This window comes from Syngnathus leptorhynchus, chromosome 1 (genome assembly GCF_054491065.1).
Source record: "Syngnathus leptorhynchus isolate UIUO chromosome 1, UIUO_Slep, whole genome shotgun sequence".
NCBI lineage: Eukaryota > Metazoa > Chordata > Actinopteri > Syngnathiformes > Syngnathidae > Syngnathus > Syngnathus leptorhynchus.
In genome coordinates, this window is record NC_141195.1 from 14,318,521 (window position 1) to 14,337,039 (window position 18,519).

General features: G+C 41.9%; 1 protein-coding gene across 1 annotated transcript in view; it reads left to right on the top strand.

Moving 5' to 3' along the window:
* prdm16 (PR domain containing 16) overlaps positions 1–18,519 on the top strand; it is a 199,615-nt gene that overhangs the window by 115,033 nt on the left and 66,063 nt on the right. The window contains exon 7 of the mRNA XM_085911926.1: positions 18,057–18,101. Coding sequence (XP_085768052.1) covers positions 18,057–18,101 — 45 coding nt within the window. The remainder of the gene's footprint in view (positions 1–18,056; positions 18,102–18,519) is intronic.

The following is an 18,519-nucleotide window of genomic DNA, read 5'->3' on the forward strand; positions in this document are numbered from 1 at the left end:
TTGGACCTGCAAGGTAGGCAGGAGTCTTTAAAGGAACTCACAGTCGAGTGGGGTGCGTGCTTGTGCGAGTACAACCAAAGGGTGGTTGATTAGAACTGACCTCAAGCAAAAGTACAAATATGCATCAGGGTGTGCTTGCATAATTGGAGGAGAGTGGAGTGCAAGGAGGTTAAGTAGGACGAATGGTCAGCGGAGCGAAGTAAAAGTCTAAATGAAAATACATTGGCACTCCCCGTGAATCGGGTGTACTTAAAGTGTGCCGCAATGAATGAGGCTGTGATTGAAGAATATTTTCCCAAGCTGAAAGATGTGTTGAATTCAAGTGAGCTTTGTTGGTTTGTCGACAATGTACTGTAAATACCAAAAGCCTAGAGGCCGATGCTTGGTCCACTGAGTGGAATTTATTTGTGATTCCCCTTTTGCACAATTTTCGTTAAACTGGGCCACATTGGGATGCTGTGCTGATATTTCCATGTACTCGTATGCATCATCGAAAGTCCCGGTCAATTGTTGCGGAAAAATGCGGTTTGCATTTTCAAAAGTCATGTTGAGTTTTTTATTTTTGTAAAATTTGAGTTTCCTTCGTGACAGACACCAAAATATGGATTAGTTTAAATAAAAAAAAGAAAAGCCTAAACATGGCCTCAGTAGAGCTGAACGCAAAAGACACCCTTGAGCACTGGGATCATCCTTTTCAAAGTCAGCAGCCTGTAAGCTGGGTTGAGGCCTGGCATCCCCAAAGATTGAGTCTGAATCTAGGCCCACCATTCAAAACTATTGAAAAGAGTCGCTGAGCCTCTTATTCTTTGCCAGCAAATTGGGAGGAAATCTGGCTTTTGTGCTTAGTTTTGAGGAGGTTGCTGGTGGGGAGGGGGGCTGCCCTCTGTGCTTACCTATAGATGAGAGCGGAGACAAAAGGGTTCAGGGACATCCAGGAGAGGCTTTGAAATCCCACTTGGCCAGAGACAGCGGTTGTTGCGAGCAGGCCCTTGAGTAGAAGGTCAACAACAGTGAGATTGGCTTAAGAATGCAGCCCGGAAAACAAGAATTATCAAATAGAGCAGTTAGTTACTACAAATATTTTACATCAAAGGAATCTCACAGTGTCAAACTCGTTATTATTATGGTACACATCAGCGATACGGTTTCCAGCAAAGTTGCACTTTCTCTCGCCTCATATTTTCACAAGTTCAGTACCCATATTTAATTTTTTTTAATGCAAATAGCAATACCTTTGTTTGCATATTATTGTAATCTGATTTATGACTGTGGTTTGTCTTTACTTTAACATATGAGACCATTTATGTCAAATAAATCTGATATTGTTTATTGTGATAAAGATTAATTTATGTTCTGTTTGTTAAAAAAATGTGTGGGAAGAGGACCTTGAAATACATATCACTTTAAGTAAATGCAAAGGCACCCTGAGTACACACTGTTTTTCCTGAGGAAAAATAAATGTTTAGTATTTTGACCCCCCCCAACACACACACACACGCACACAAAATGTACTGGTAAAAAATAAAAATAAATAAAGCAGTTAAAGATAAGCAGTACGGACGGACGGATGGATGGTTTCAGTGAAGAATTTACAAATCTCTGCCCAATCAATATGGAAATGTAGAAAACTGACAAGCTTGTTATGAGACTTCCACACTGTAGGTTGAAAGTTGGCAACTGCCAGTGTGGACATCTGTTTGATTGAGTTCAACTTACCCATACCAATATGGTACATGCCGCCCCTGCTCTCTCCACTCCCTGTTTCAGAGTTGATCATGGCAACGTCTCATCTGCTCATCTCTTATTTATAGCAGCAAGTATTCACAGCAAGCCAATGCATGTCCTACAGAACATGGTGACAGACTATTTAAAACACATTTAGTGCTTTGCTGAGTTCTGCTGCCAGAAAGCAGCTGAGCTTCTTAAGTGTGTATGGAGAAGTGCCAACAAAACAACTCCTGATGTTGATGATGAAAGTGGTGGTGGTGGCAGCTTTTAAAGGGCACTTTGATGGATGAGGATTGATGCGTCTCCCGTTGAATTGCGCGCCTTCATGTGCAGACGATCCTTCAGGCCGAGGGAAGACACACCAAATGTGGGGATGGGCCGTACACCACCACAGCGAGTTTCTTCCTCATCGGCAGCCCAGCCGAAGGCTCTTCCGGAGTCTCTCACCCTAAAGGGAGTCCAACTCCCCCCTTTCCCCCTTGTAGAGAATACCCAACCAGTGCCACCCCTCTCTCTTATTTTCTCCTCTCTCTATCTCATTAATCAATGTCAAGCTGTCCAACAACAAGGCCAGCATTCTTTCCTCGTATATGTCATTGTGCGTAGACACCCCCACCACCGCCCCTCCACCAACTCAGTGGCCATCACCGTCCTTTCTCATGGCCACAGAGCAAAATCCAGGCCCACGGCGCCAACATGAAAGCTCATTCGGACGCAACGCGAGCAAGACAAAAAAAAAAAAATTGAGGAGGAGGCGTTTCGCTCACGTTGCTTCATCCCTTTTCCTGTCTTCTTCCAGCCTGGGAAGAAAGGGAAGCTTTTTTCCATTTACATAATTCATGGGAGTGAGAAGAAAACAGTCCTTTGAGCCATTAAAAAAAAGAAAAAATTGGTGATGGCGCGGGTTGAGAAATCTGTATGCCAGTCTTTGTGACCCCTGGACCATCTTCCCACGTCCCCTATACTCAGTCATTGTCCGCTATTCTGCTCCCAACAGGCCATACTCATATATTACCAATAGTCATTGGATATACATCATATGAAAACATTTTAAATTGGATTTTACAAAACGACAGCCATTCTTAGAAAATAATGCTTACTCTCTAAAGGTGCCATTCAAAAGTCTTCAAAACGGCAGACACAAATGACTTTTTTTTTTATTTAACATCTTGTAGAAAATGTGAGACATTTGTAATTAGTCTGCACTCAATCGACTTCAATTTGGAAATACCCTGGTCCTAACCTATGAGCTAAATAGATTTTTGCTGATCAACACATTGTAGTGGCAAAAGTCATTAACCTGAATGTAGCACATGAAGTCATCAAAGCTTTGATTAAATTAAAATTGATTATTGAGAGGCCATGCTGACGTTTGCCATCAGGACAATTTCTCAAACATGCTCCCTCAGAGATGACAGGTAAATCAGCACATCCAGCATTTCCCTCGGTCCCACTGGCATGTCGGTTTCTCATTACTCATTGATGTCTGCGTCATTGTCGCATGCTATTTGCTCTCCTTTTTCCATACTGTAGTGCACCGAGGAAGGAAAAGTGCAGATCGCTAATGTCCCCTTAAAACACTTAATTGTCCACGTTTACATTGAATAATGAGAGCCCTTCTCGCATGAGCTACTCGGAATTGTGTTTGTTTACAAAGAAGCGGATTGACTCCAAATCAGCAGTGATGTTTAACTAAGGAGGCTCTGCTTAGAAATCCTCTCTCCCCTTGTTCTTCTTCCTGGAGCATCTGTATGTATTTGTTGTGCTGATGAACGGAACAAAAGTTTCCGGGGGCCCTTTGGAAGGAAACCGATGAAGGGTGAGCAGTCATGGTGGGCTAAAGTGGACACCAGTAAGTGGTCAATCGTGATGATGATGATGATGATGACAGCCAGTCAGAGTAGTGCAGAATTAACCCCTACAACCTCTTTTTTGCTCTCATTTGACTTTTCCTCGGGCTCTTCCTCACTCCTCCGCTCTAAGTGATAGATGACCCTCCCTTTCACTTATGTGAGACAATACGTCGTCTTCATATGGACCAGTGGTAAATACAACGTCAGCCTTTAAAAATGACATGCAAGCCATCATGACACGCACGCACTCAACATGACTTACTCCCAACGAGACCTTCACCTTCAGGCAGCAGGTGTTTGCAAGTATTTGGAAACCTTTGAATGGATGGATATATGAACCAGTAGAAGAGAAAGGGAGTCAGAAGAGAATGGACACTGGGCAGTAAATTACTTTGCCAATCAATCTTCCCCCCTGGGTACTCTTGATGAAAGCTGTCAACCCCCCCCCCCCCACACACACACACACTTCTACTTTAAGTAAGCCCTCCTACAGTTTGTCTGTGGAGGCCTGTGTTATAAGACGGCAAAACAAGTACCAAGATTAAATGTTGCCGGAAGGAGGGCAAACAGGAGTGAAAGTCTAAGGATGAAATAGTGGTGAATTGAATCATACAAGAATAGTGTTTTCCACATAATAATAGAAGAGACTATCGCAAGTCACGAGTCAGCTAATACGACACCGAAGCAACAAATATGCTAATATGAGCTTATCCTGCTGCTGTGCCTTATAGTCTTGACTTTGCAGCAGTGGTCCCCTCTTGGTGCCGTCAGTCTCCTTTTAAATAAACAGGCCCTTACGTAAATACAGGAGACCCTTGTTCTCTGTCATTGCTGCTGTTTGTTTGCATGTCTCATTCCAAATGATGCGTTCAGTGTGCGTTTTCTTTTTTGGGGTAGGAGGGGAGCATTTCCTAAGGACCTCTTTGGAGGTGGAAACCTAGACACGATACCTTGCAGTGGAAAAATGGCAGTATCAGGGCTGATCTAGCAGTGAGGAGTCTTTATATATATATATATATATATACATATATATATATATAAAGATATATAATATATATATCTTTATATATATAAACACAAGATATATATATATAATATATATATATATATATATATATATATATATATATATATATATATATATATATATATATATATATATATATATGTATATATATATATATATATATACATATATGTACACACAATATACACACACACAATAACACAAATGTCACATGAAGAAAAAAATAATTCAAAGAAAATAGGAAGACTAGAAACCCTGACGGGCTTATAAGATGTCTCCCTCAGACTTCAAGTTAACATTAAAGAAAAATGTATAAAAATATATCTAATCAATCAAGTAGCTTACTATATTGTGCTGGACAAGGTGCCGCTCAGTGATGCCTTTATTTTTCTGCAAGAGAATTGGGCTGAAATACCATGACGGTCGGAGAGCAAGAGGCACCCCATGCCCGTAGAAGGAATTAAGATGTCTCATGACTGCCCTCCCCTTTTGCTTGTTCCCCATGTCTCTGACTCTCACTCACTAATTCTGGGATGGTGGCCAAGTGCCACCAAGGACACCAAGGCTAATAAATCATCGTCCTTTCAACATCTGCCCCGTCCCATAGGGCTGCCTTCCACCGCTACCCCACCCCATGTGAAGATGGGTCCTTGGCTTTATTCCTCTTTCAGCATCCCTCCATACTCACCCATTGACACCTCCGTTCTGACTGACAAAACGTCTATTGTCCCATGCCCAAGTGAAGAAGAGACCCTCTTTCTCCCTCTCTGACAAAAGCCGTCTGAAGCCAAGATGGGGCCTGCCAGGCGAGATGCCTGGGCCTCGGCAGGGGTGCCCCTCTCCTCCCTCGATTCTTTTACAGCCTTCTGGTTTGTGCATGTCTTGCGCTTGCTTCTTTCTTTCTTTCTTTTCTTTTTTTTTTTACATTTAATACTCCCCTCCTGCGAGGGTCACTCACTCAGCTCACCCCCTATCCTTTTCATGGCCATGATCTCTCAGGCCTGCATAAAGACATCAAGTGACAGCAGTGAGAGAAAACAGGCAGATTTGGCAGAAAGAGATATTCGACATGGCTGTCATTGGCCATTCTGCATGCCTTTTGTTCCCTCGGGTATAGTTGAAATAGATAAATAAACAGTCATTGGCTGAAAAGCTGGGATCAGAAGCTCCTCACATGTATTCATATGGAGCAGAAAAGAAAAAAAAGAGGCATCAACCTGCTGTCGCCAATTAATAAGAATGAGCCAAAGCTCGGTTCACACTGTTCAGACTTGTTTTCACAGCTGAGGCTTAAAGACACGGAGTGACTTTTTGCCGCTCGCTCTAAAGATGGCAGTAGGTCTTTAGCATTGTGTGGCTCTCAGTGTGGCGGAGAAGATCTGGGAAGCTGTCTCGGGCATCATCAGTTAGGAAGCACGCTCTCCACGGTAACTCACAAGACCTTGTTCAGTGTGAATGCGCCACACATTTTCCCAGCAACTCCAACTCGCCCCCGACAATGGGGAGCGCCGCCCATAACTGTGTACCCGCCAGACACTTTCTGCACTTTGTTTACATTCACAGTCTGTCTATTCTTTATGAAGATAGTCACACTTTGACAAGATGTTTGCCATGAGAGATCGGCTTTTCCATTAAGATACTTTGTTGACTAGGTCACCACTGATGGTCCAACACAAGATCCAGTTTGAACGCATTCAGTGTTTTTCCAGCAAACTCTACCTCAGTCGAATGTCAAGTGTTTCATTTGATATACAGTTGTTTTCTCATCCTCAAAATATGGAAGATTTTGGAAAATCTCAGCTCTTACCTTATCACATGAGCCAAATATGTTCCCTGTTGCAATCACTGTCATGCCTTCTGCACACTGGAACTTCGTTTCACAAATTTAATTTGTCGCACAACTCTCTTAGTAAAGCGAAATAACTACGGCAGCTTTCCTCCAACGGGTGCATGTGAGTGAGTCTTACACACGTTTCCCTGTCTTGGGAGCCATATTAAGTTTTAATTGAGAGCAAAATAAATATTTGTATGTGAAATTTGTTACACACGGCGCAAACAACTATGCTTTGTGAGAAAATGCACAACTGAGCTCTCTGTATCAACAATGTGCCTGCAAACTGAGGCGTTGTTCGTTGACTGATGCAAAATGTATCCAAAAAAGCAGTTCCTAAATTGATTTTTTGACATGAGAGAACTTTTGTTACCAACATTGTGACGATTTAAATTTAAACATACGGCACTACATATCTGCGAGCTATAGTTGGAATACTTTATGATTAGGCCTTAAAGTTTGCATAGGGGTTTTCAGTCGTTCAAAATGACCCAAGTGAACAGGAACATTTACCAACAAGGTCCCGTGATGAATGAGTCAATTAGTAATGTTGGCATTTTTTCGCCTCATATTTTAAGGCTGAATTATGTAGATCAAGGGGCTTTAATTAATCGAATATGCAGGTGTGTTTCAAGATGGAAAAGGCAACACAGCGATTACCATTCTTTACTGAATTCCAAGATTCTGTTCCTAATTCTCGTTCTTAGCCTCCAAGTGGTGACCATCAGACAGACCTGGAGAATGAATATCAGTGCATAAACAAATTCTAAATTTCCACTCCCTGCAAGACTGTGCTCCTTTATCGTACTTCTCTTTCTGTGCAAAACTTCCAAATTTCTAAATAGCCCCTTGTGTACAATGGGTAATTTAGCACAGTAAGCAGGGTCTCAATCTGCCGTGTGTCAGTGGTGAAAAGAACTTCTTTCATGTAGCTGCACATACACACGCAGTCACGCAAAGCCATTTAAAAAAGTCTATTAAGCTGCAGGGTGAGAACAGATCATATCCAGGGCGGAAAGCAGAAGAAAAAGTCCTGACTTTAGAAAGAAAACATAATGAAAGACAAATAAGGAAGACCACTTGAAAAAATATATGACGGAGGGTTTTATTGAGCGGCGGCAGGACAGGCCGCCGCTCAGCAGTGGCCCCGCATTGACTCTGCAGCCTGCAAGAGGACAGCCAGCCAACTCATCCACACAACACCCACATTGTCCGCTGTGCCAACGAACCAGAGCAGCGTTCCACTCCTCCGGGGAGGCGAGTTGGTGGGGGTTGCCTGAGACGAACACATTATAGATACATGTTAGCCTTGGCCGGACCTCCTCTACACTCTGTTGAGTTCCCAGCGGAAGGGACACATACTGTAGGAAAGAGTGAGAAAGATGAGGAATTGAACACACAGACAGACGGGATGAGCTTCCCAAACTGTGTAACAATGCCAACATAGACTGAAAGATTTGTATAAAGACATAACTGTGTGTTGTTTCTAGGCAGGAGTGAGCGATATAATGAAATAGTATCTAAGGAAAATGCTGAGACAGGGATAGACTGGGGTGAAAATAAACAGTCCAACGCAGGTCTTTAGACGATTTACTTCTCCTTTTCATGTAGTGTTGTCACATACTCAAAAACATCAGCCCTTAATCCTTAAAATGAAATAAGTTATAACTATAGATGTGATTACAGAGCATCATTTACTGTCACCCATAAATCCATTTTTGGCCACTTATCTGTTCAAGGTTGTTGGTTGAACGTGAGGCTTACGCGCAAGCCACATGCCCCAACGTGCCGCCCATTCACACATCTTGGAGAATGTCTTCTCAAAAGAGTGGAAGCTGTGGTGGCAAAGTAATTCCATCTCTGTAGTTTGTATGCCCCGTGACCCCCGTGGGGAAAGCGGTATAGAAGATGGATGGATGGATGGATGGATGGATGGATGGATGGATGGATGGATGGATGGATGGATGGATGGTTTGTATGTTTGACTTAGCAGCTACCTGTCAGCCCAATCTCTGTAAATGTTCCATTTTTCTTTGTGCCTCACAAAGCCGTTGGCTTGTCGTGGTGGAAACCTCTCGTCTGCGGTTCTATCATGCTGCGTAATAGTCACTCACATGCGGCCAAGTTCACCCTTTGGACCCTGATATGGAGTGAGAGATTCCTGTCTGGGCCCCAAAACCAAAACACTGTTAGAGGCGCTATCCTTTTTCTGCTGTTAAACACACATAGTTGTCTACATAACACTGTTTTTTCAGCCTCTATATCTCCACCGTCCCTAAGCGGTGGCAGGCCGACCGACCCCACCCCCTCTATTCGTGAGTCTGCAGCCAGCCCCTCAATCAGAGAAGGCCCATCAGCAGCAACAGCTTTTATCTGGCCCAGAGCAGCTCTGTGATAACACTGTTAACAACACTAATGTATAGTGTTTGGGAGCCACTGGAGCTGAGCCACTGTCACATTGAATACACCAGGTCAACAACTTCAGCAACTTTAGCCTAATTACCCCCTGGCGGTCTGTATTCCACTTTCATGTTGTTAATTGTATTTCTACTGCCCCTTCTGGTTTGCGACAGTGTTGGTTGGAAAGGACTGAACGGGCCCTTCTTTTACGGTGTGCCTTCGGGAAAACATTGGTGTTATTTTAGAAATCACACTGTTAAAGATTAATGTGGACCTGGAGGAGTGTGTCATCGTTCCTTAACGACAGGGCCGAGGCTCGGAATAAAGGCAGCACTGTGTTCTGTCCCTTAGCCCAAGGACAGATATGTTTCCTCTCAGCAAGCTCACCACTCAAAACCCCCCTTTGTCCAATAACTTTCTCCCTAAGTCATCCGCTGTGGTCAAAATGAGGAAAAAAGAAAAATAATTTCTTCCCCTTCAGACTGTTTGGTCTTCTCCTAATGTTATTGTTTATGTATCAAAACTGAACGAGGTGTGTGTGTGTAGAGATTACCATATCTTTATCTTTGCAGTTAAAAATAACGTCAAAAAAGGTCAAGAGTGTTCCCAAACATTTTCCATTGTGATTGCTCCACTCAGATGACTAATGGAAAGTCCCAGCTCCAAATTGTGCACATGCAACTCCCCCCAATAAAGTCATCTGTCATCATCACGCATCAGACAGACAGCTAGAACGCAGGGTTCAGAGACCACAACCTGAGCATCCTATTGCTACATCAAGATTCCTCTTATTCTATTGGCCAGGAGGATAACAATATTAGAAATAAAGACACTATCAGTGACACACCTGAGCGTAAGAATGATAAGAACTTTGAACATCCGATGCTGCTTGTGAGCTTGATGAAGATCTGACAGTATTTATGGACGAATGTATTGGAGGCTTTTGCTGATAATCAAAGCATTTGATAAGCCGGGGGGACATCAATCTAAGTGACACAGATAGTCCCTCCTTCACGCTAATAGGGTTGTAAAGGGCCTTCACCTTATATAACTGAGCTAATAAAGTCATTTGTGATGAGCCCGAAGGTCAACTAAACAGATTTGCCATGTTTACTTGTGTCTTTGATAATATGCAGGATTTATTTAAAAAAAAAAAAGCTTTATGTGGGTGGTACTATTAGTTTGTGGTTGATGTAGGACATATGATAACGCCATTTAGTACAAGATAGTCCATTGTTTGTGTGGCCTCAGCACTACTGCAAATGGCAAATGCAAACTCCCCATCCTTGAGCGGATCAAAGTTGGCAACTCCAGAATTTAGATTTGTTTTTCATGACAAATACATGAGACAATGGCCTTTTTACACAGGAGCAGCACTGTTACATTATCATCACTCATTTGTATCTTCTTCTTTGAGTTCTCAAGGCCACACTGTTACCAATGACATGAGTTATTATCAAGCCACAGTTTACAGGATTTCTCTCACACAGTTATTTTTCTACTTAATATCCTCGGAGAACCTTATACACATCATTTCAGGTCAGCTCAGAAAAGCCATGTGCCGCATATTGTAGCCTGCCTAATCAATTTCATAAGCTGCATAAATCATGACAGCTTGACGTTTATTGTGGAGGCGATGGGTTGATCCTGTGGACTTGGAGACAGCTCCCTTGGTGATAAATGTAGCTATCTCTTCAGAGCAACGATACAAGGTGTCCATGTACAGACAGACAGAAGGGGGGAAGCTAATGGGGGCGGTATTTAAAAAAAAAAAAAAAACCTCAAACAAAGTATCTGTCGTGAGATTTCTGCTACACTTTCTGCACGCACAAATTCATTATTGGTGTTTTTCATTTGTTTTTGGGCAAGATCTTGTGACAGTGTCTTTTAGCTTGCTATATGTGTATGCCCGTGTGTGTGTATTTTTGCCAGTTACCACTGTCACGATTAGATTGGCCACCTCCAAAAAATTGCAACGATAACAAGTGCACTGGTTCCACTTCATTATTATACCCATTAGCTTCTCTTATTACTGCTGCTATGTGCACAGGTTATGTAGGAACTTCAGTCACTTGTAATTTCCACGGAAATAAACCATTTCATATCCAGTATATATATGGAGACCTTTCAGCATAAGCCTATGACAAACATAGTCACTTTAGTTGAAGGAAGGATAGTGTCATGTTTGTCAGGAGCAGTATTTACTGTCTCGGTCATGAGAGTGAGTTGTTTGTCACACTTAATGAAATATATGAACCAGAGTGTGTGTGCGAGTGTATTGGTGCAATAAACTGAGCAACTTAAAAATCACAGAGCAGCAGTCAAACAAAGACTGTCTTATGAACACACGGCGCTGTTTACGCTTTCCCCGACACACACTATACCATTCACCTCTGTCCTGCTGATGAACTTCTAAGCTCAACGTCTTCCTTGTAAACACATGGGGCACACTTGTATAAAAAAAAGCAATTGAGAGAACGAAGAAAGGTCAAAGAACTAAGTGGATACTCAAAAGTATGCGGAGGGGAGGGACAGCAGTGTTTGTATAATTGATCACGATTACTGTAGCAACTTTATTCATTTTTCACTTTTGTAGTTTTATCCATATCAGATTGAAAATGCGAAACAAAAACATACTCGTCCACAGGTTGTCCACTATGCATTTGGTTTCCTCAAGTGTCATCTTCAATAATAGTTGAAAAGGCTTTGACCACAGTGTAAACCTTTACAGTTGCAGACAAAGATGTATCGAGAAATTGCAGTCCAAGCAATCTAAAAATTATGTAATATCCATGCATTCAATTTGTTAGTGCTCTTATTTGCACGCATTTACTACACAAAAACGAAATTGTGATATGAGACTGCTGGGCTGAAAACGTCAATATCAGCACTACATAGTGCGTGAGTGTAAACAGTCACATGTGGCTTTACTGGCAGCCACAGGACGTGAAATGAAGCAGGATGACCTTTGATTCGATCTATATGCCCCCAAGTCAAGACCCTAAATCGTACTCCCATAACCCTCGCTTGCTACGAGGCAATATGTGTCATTGGAAGAATAGGCGATCATTAGATTCAAGGCTACATTCATTTTCATCATCCTGCCATGTATCGATGAACTGCAACCTTTATCAAAATGAAGAAGGAGAATATGATAAATCATGATCTAAAAGTCACATCACAGCCTTTCTTGATGCTTTGCAGCCAATCCTCTTAGGGCAAAAGCTCGGTTATTTATTGGTCCTTAACCCTTTGGCTGTCACTGTTTCACAGTGCAAGATCTATCGGTGCACACTTATTCACTTATGATTATTACTGATCATCTGCCCCGATGACTTATCAATAAAGTGGAGGCCAAGCAGATAATTTATCTGTACAGCTTTTTCGATATCAAGTTCAGAGTCAGAGGCCTTAAAAGGATGAAGGGCTATGGAAATCAGGTGATGGATGATTGTACATCGGCTCCAGAAAAATATGACCCTTTTAATATATTTGCTCTCTTTCCACTCCCTTCGTCTTCGTCGGTTAGCATGCTTGATCAACAATCTTTGTCCTGGGAACATCCTCATGTTCAAGAAAAACAGCTTTACAGTCAACTCTTCAACTGTCAGATGTACAAACTAATATTTGAGTCATACCAAGTCTTCGTGTCAATGCAAGATCTGTGAATCAAACAAGACTTTGGAATGATGAGAAAAAACACTCGTCTGGGGTCATTGAAAACTCTGGCAGCATAGTTCACTCTGGGATTTCTTTATGAATCACACAAAAGCTCATCGGGCCATACGAGGTCATGCCTCATTCTGTAAATACCAGCCGTTTGTATTAGACAAGTGGCCGTGACTTTCCAGAGTCGCACAATGCTTAGGAGTGTTTGCCTTCCAAATCTAACCTTTGTGCACTAAACTCTATCTCGGCGCTGTTCCGTCACAGGCCGCACCCAGCATAGCCCCATCTGGATGTTGGGTTGGGCGACTGTTAGCTTTAGCCTGATGCCATTAGTGTCAAGCTAATCGGATCTCTCCTGCTTTTTTTAAAGAACGGCGACTCGGGTGCTATTGCCTTTGCTAATGTTCTGGATATAATTGTCTCACATTTACTTCACGGCAAAGTGGACATGATGATCATGAATCAAACAGCGATTACTTGGAATCGCGTTCTCGTTCAACCAAGACGGACAAACGGGGAGCTGGAGAAAGAATGTTTCCTATCAGCACTCTCCTGTGTTTGCCTTGGCCAGCACACCTCTGCTTCTCCACTTATTAAAGTCGTCATAAATATTTTCTATCTGATGGACTCCCAGCTTCCTGCTATTTAGCAGTGACCGTTTTGGCCTTGCTTCCCACTCCCCGCCTCACCACTTAAACTCGATGGGCAACCTCATTGTTGAGGCATGTTCTTAAGAGGTCATAGCTGTGGTCTTGTTTTGGGTCAGCTGTCAAGGCTCCTATCTCTGGGAAGTCCCAAAATAGTCCAATTTCATACTGTTTCATAAGAGCAAAGGCAGTGAAAGGTCCCAAGACAGGCTGTTGCTAAAAAGCAGACTGTATTCATGGTGTATCCTTATTCAAACAGGCCTGAACTGATTTTTGCCGGAACATGTAAATGGGTTGTTATCTGGAGTCTTCAAATGATAGCAACGAATCTGTGAGAAAATAACACTGGAGACTTTATAGTCCTACTTTTCTTCCTTTTTGGGGCAGTCGGGGCCAGTTATTGATTTTAAACCCTTGGAACTCCCAATTGTGTGTCCGTGTGTGAGGAACACTCACACCAGTTGTGCTGTGTTAAGGGGGGAGGCTTTTACAAATGTATGAAAAAGGTGATAATATTCGTAATAACAATGCATTGACAATTGATTCACCAAATTGATTTCTACAATAACTCGCATGCAGTGCACGCTGGTGTCATATTTATAAAAGAAATAAGAAGACATCCACCACACATCGGTTGAGTGCAGAATCTCTTTGCCTGTGCCTGGATTAAATCCATCAAAATAGGATTTAGGATTCGTTACACCACCTGCACTACAACTTGTACCTGAACTGGTTTTACCTGGTCTAAGGCCTAGATTACTTTCTGTCACCAAATTGACAGGTGCGCTGTGGGGGGGGGGGGTGAAATAGAAACACTCGTGGTCCGTTGGAACGCCCAGTAAGACTATGAGATCTGCCAAATTCCCAAACACGGTAAACTAGTTTTGTCCCGGCACAAAAATGGAAACTTGCCAGTTTTTACACCAAGTGCACACTGGTCAGCTTGCAAAAATAGGATCCTATGAGTGAAAATAGACACACCACCATTTGAGAGTCACTTTTTCTTCCTTTTTTCTATTATATTATGGCTAATGTCACATTCCCACTCACACTACTACCCCCTTATTAGCATTTATCAGTCTGAAGCCCACTGACCTGTGCAACATGGCTTTTGACCAAATGGTTTACAAAAATTGCGATGAGAGACTTGACTCTTGCTTTTTCCCATCACTCCATCGTGAAGATCAATAATCTATCCACCAAAATAAGGTCCAACCTGCGTGCCAAAAAGCTGCAAAAGATTCCAATAAATGTGAGCAAAACTTTCAATTTGTGGCTTTTTTGCTGTGGCCGTGTACGACAGGGCCCTGGTTAAAAAAAACCTTGAGGTTTGTTTGCTGATGGTTCTTTTTGGAAACCTGCGGTTTTTGTGACATCCGTAGCCATCTATTGGGCCGTGCTGCCGAATTGCTTCTTATTATTCAGAGTTGAAGAGAATTGTTCTTGGCAACATAGAGCTAACATTTTCCTACGACGCAAACCTCCAGTTGTCCTGTGAGGATGATGAGCAAGCTCACGTCAAGCTCCTCCTGCAGTTGCTGTAGCAGTTAACAGAGCCTTTGCATCTGTGACTTGTACAAATAGATTATTCAGTGTTATTCTGTTTTCGCAAGCCTCAATTCTTTTTTTGCGGGGGATACAAGCCACCACATGTCCATAATGTTCCTTAAACAACAAAATCGCCCATGAGCATTTCTGCTGGCTTTTCACATTAATTTAGTTGTTGAAATGAACAGAGCGAGATTTAGCTCAGTCAAGTGTTTTAGACTGTGACACGTCTTGTGAAAACAAAGGCTCTCAGTCACTTCACACTTCTCTCGCCATGCTGTGTTTTCTTTTTGTGCGCTTGGTCATCATGGCATGTCAATACGAATGGTGCTAAAGTGGCGTTGAAAGACTCCTGACTCTGTCCAATAACAAAAGCTGTGCATTGAAACTTTAATAATGGGAGGGAGTCGGTCTCTCCCCTGCCTGGTGTGAAAGCAGCCAGCGTCGACATGGTGAGATATATAAACACACATTGATGCATACTGCTAATGAGCGGAATGGTTGTGCAGGTGGCTGCACTTTCATCAAGCCATAACTGGATTTGTTTTTGGTTGAGGTCATACAGGCCAGGGCGAAAGTTACACACATGCACACACTTTCTAATTACCCTCCTTGCAGTGTTTTCTCTTCTCCGTGAGACATATTGACATGTCAGCGCTCAGCAGGCTAGATACAGAACAAATGGACATTTTAGTTCTGTCTATGTAGTGGAAAATCTATCCTTCTCAACATAAGCTGGCCTCTATTTGGACTTGTCTCTCTGAGCCAGAGCAAAAGTCACTTTGAAATGACGTGCAATAAATCAAAGCTGCACCAGTCAGTGGCCAATCACATTTTCCCTCTTTAATTAATATATTTATTTGCATGGTGGGGTTCTGTTTGTCTTTCTGTCTGTCCACGTCTGTATGTTTTTGCATTATATACAGTATGCCTCACTTTCTTCTGCATATGTATTGGCCACATGTGTGCATACTGTATGTCAGTTTTGAACGAGAGTCCCTGCTTTTTTTCCCCTTTATCGCAGTGCGGTTATAATTTGATTTTGTTTGTCATGGATTCAAATTCTTGAATCTTGAATTTAAAAAAGATATATTCAAATAGTAATTGATATCAGTTATTATTATTATTATTATTATTATTATGATGATGATGATGATGATGATGATGATGATGATGATGATTATTATTATTATTATTATTATTATAGCGAGCAGCATTCTCGGTTAACTGTCACTGTCGAAGTGTGTGTCATTGTGCACTTCCTGTATTGACAAGTTTGATTTTTCATCCTAATGTGAATGAGAAAAACTTGATGTCTCACTCATCACATTTCTCACAGTACAGCTTCAATGCAACAGCATCTACGTAGTTGTGGATGCTTGTTTTCTTTGGAAAAATATTACTTGTTTCTCCACTCAAGGAAAACAAGGCAAACACTCCTTAATGTATATCACTTTTCAGGAACCATATTTTAGGCAACCAAAATTGCACAGAATTAAAATGAGGTCATTGTTCACTAGATACGTATATTGTAGCATGTTTTGATTATCATTTTGTCCTTCCTCCCTTCCGCCTATACCTGAAAGAGTAAGCTTTGTTTTCCGCATGCATGTTGACAGAATGTTCATGCAATTCCACTATTTAAAAAAAAAACACACAGTACATTTTCGTTACCATTTCTAGACGACCCAACCAAGTAGCTGGTTTTGTAAACAGTTGCAGCTGGTACATTACAAGAAAGAGGAAGTCCCCCCCCTCCTCTTCCACACATGCACACACATCTTGCTCTCCAGCTCACAATGATTAATTGTCATTTTCACGCATAACAAAGACATTTCTAAAGAAATACAAACACTCAAAGAAGGGGATGAGGTTGCTTTTTGTGGTGTGTTCCTAAAATAAAAATGTTTTTCCAAGATGCTGGTCAACATAAATTAGCTTTACATATATACATTTATTTTTTAATTGTCACAGTGGATATCAGGTGAACAATTTCCAAAACTGTGTTTATTTTCCAGGCACAAGCTGGGTTTTTAGCTCACAGCTTTTTTTTCTTTATCAAGAAAATTAATTAGAGCACCTTTATGGGCGACACGTGTGAGTGAACACGTCTACATGCACCGCCATCCATCATTTGCCCAGAAATTGACGACATGGTTGCAGAAAAACGCATGAAAGCAGTAGCTGTATGGCAAAGAGTAATGTCACAGTGTCCGCAGCAGATTGTGCAACAGATGAATGCCTTTTGCTCCTTTCCTAATGAACCGCAAAGGTTTTCTCTCTACTGTAAGTAGACAAACAGCAAAGCAACTGTTAAAAGGGCACATGGAAGCAGTGAAAAAGAGGCGAGCTCGCCACATGCCTGCACTTGAGGATGCTTTTCGCAAATAGCCCCCAAAAGTCACACCATCTAAAACTACTCTATTTTCCAGACTATAAGGCGCACCTAAAAACCTAAAATATTCTCAAAAGCCAACAGTGCGCCTTATAGCCCGGTGCTCCTTATATATGGACCAAATTCCTGAATTTAAACTGGCCTGATGCAATGTATCATGAAATTAATCATAAGTCCCTTGCTGAAGACTATGAATCATGAATCAAAAAGACTATGGATCATTATTTTGTGATTATTAAGTAATTTGTTGCATCTGAAGTTGAAATAAAAAAGATAAAATGGAGAATGATTTGATTTGAATTAAAAATCTGACATGATGCATTAATGGTGCGCTTTATAGTCCGGTGCGCCTTATATAAGGACAGAGTTTTAAAATGGGCCATTCATTGAAGGTGCACCTTATAGTCCGGAAAATCCGGTCCTCATCATTTGCCATCAATGGGCGCCAGAGAGGAAGAGGACATCAAAGGAGATGCTCCTTTTGCATTTAATCTGAAGTACCTTTTAGTCTCACTGCAGCAGAGTCGCCTCATCACTTCATCATTGCCTCTTTTCCTGTGGCAGACACTGGAGGCATTCTGCTACCTATCTGCCTCTGGTAAATATTGCTGGAAGGCTTAATTATACGCACACACATAGACTTAGTAGTCTCAGCTAAATTTCCTGCTATGCTGAAGCAGAGAATTAACGTCAAATCTTTGGGGGTGTTCATTCATCAGGAGGGCCGTATGAAGCGAAATGTTTGCTTGTGTGTGTTTTGGTGACCTCTCAGTCCATTATTATGTCCCTCTGGTCACATTTGTTGCCCAAAGGGTAAGTGTGATGTACTGTGAACACCCTGAGCTCATGTCACAAGCCCTTGGCCAAGGCCCTGTACAGCACATAGATCAATATCCTCGTTCTATGCTGAAGTCGTTTCACTTTTTGTCCTCATAATCATAATTATTTTTCTTCCCAGATGATGAATGACGACGATTCCTCCCCTGACAGCTACGTCAAAAAGGTTGGTTCATTTTCATGTTCATGCGAGTCTAGTCAGCTTTTACGTCACATGGGTCAACTGTGCAAATGTGCTGTAAAGGTAATCATCAAAGCAACAATGTCTGATCGTGTGGAAAGAGCAACACCACACAGATGTATAAATACACAACATTACCAGTCCAATGTCGTCACTCAGTACCAAGAACCTGACTGATACTGTATGTGTTCCCACAAAAAAATAGTAGAGCTTGATTTAAATTAAGTTTAGTTCCAACATCCTCTCCTGAAACACCACCTTTCAAAGAGAACCCAAACTTTAGGGAAGCTTCAGACACACAAAAATACACTGACACTGGCACACAGAGCGATACATCCCATTAGCCAGTCGCTGACCACTTTATGAGGTGATAAATTTATTGAAGAAACTTGGCAGCCTGGCT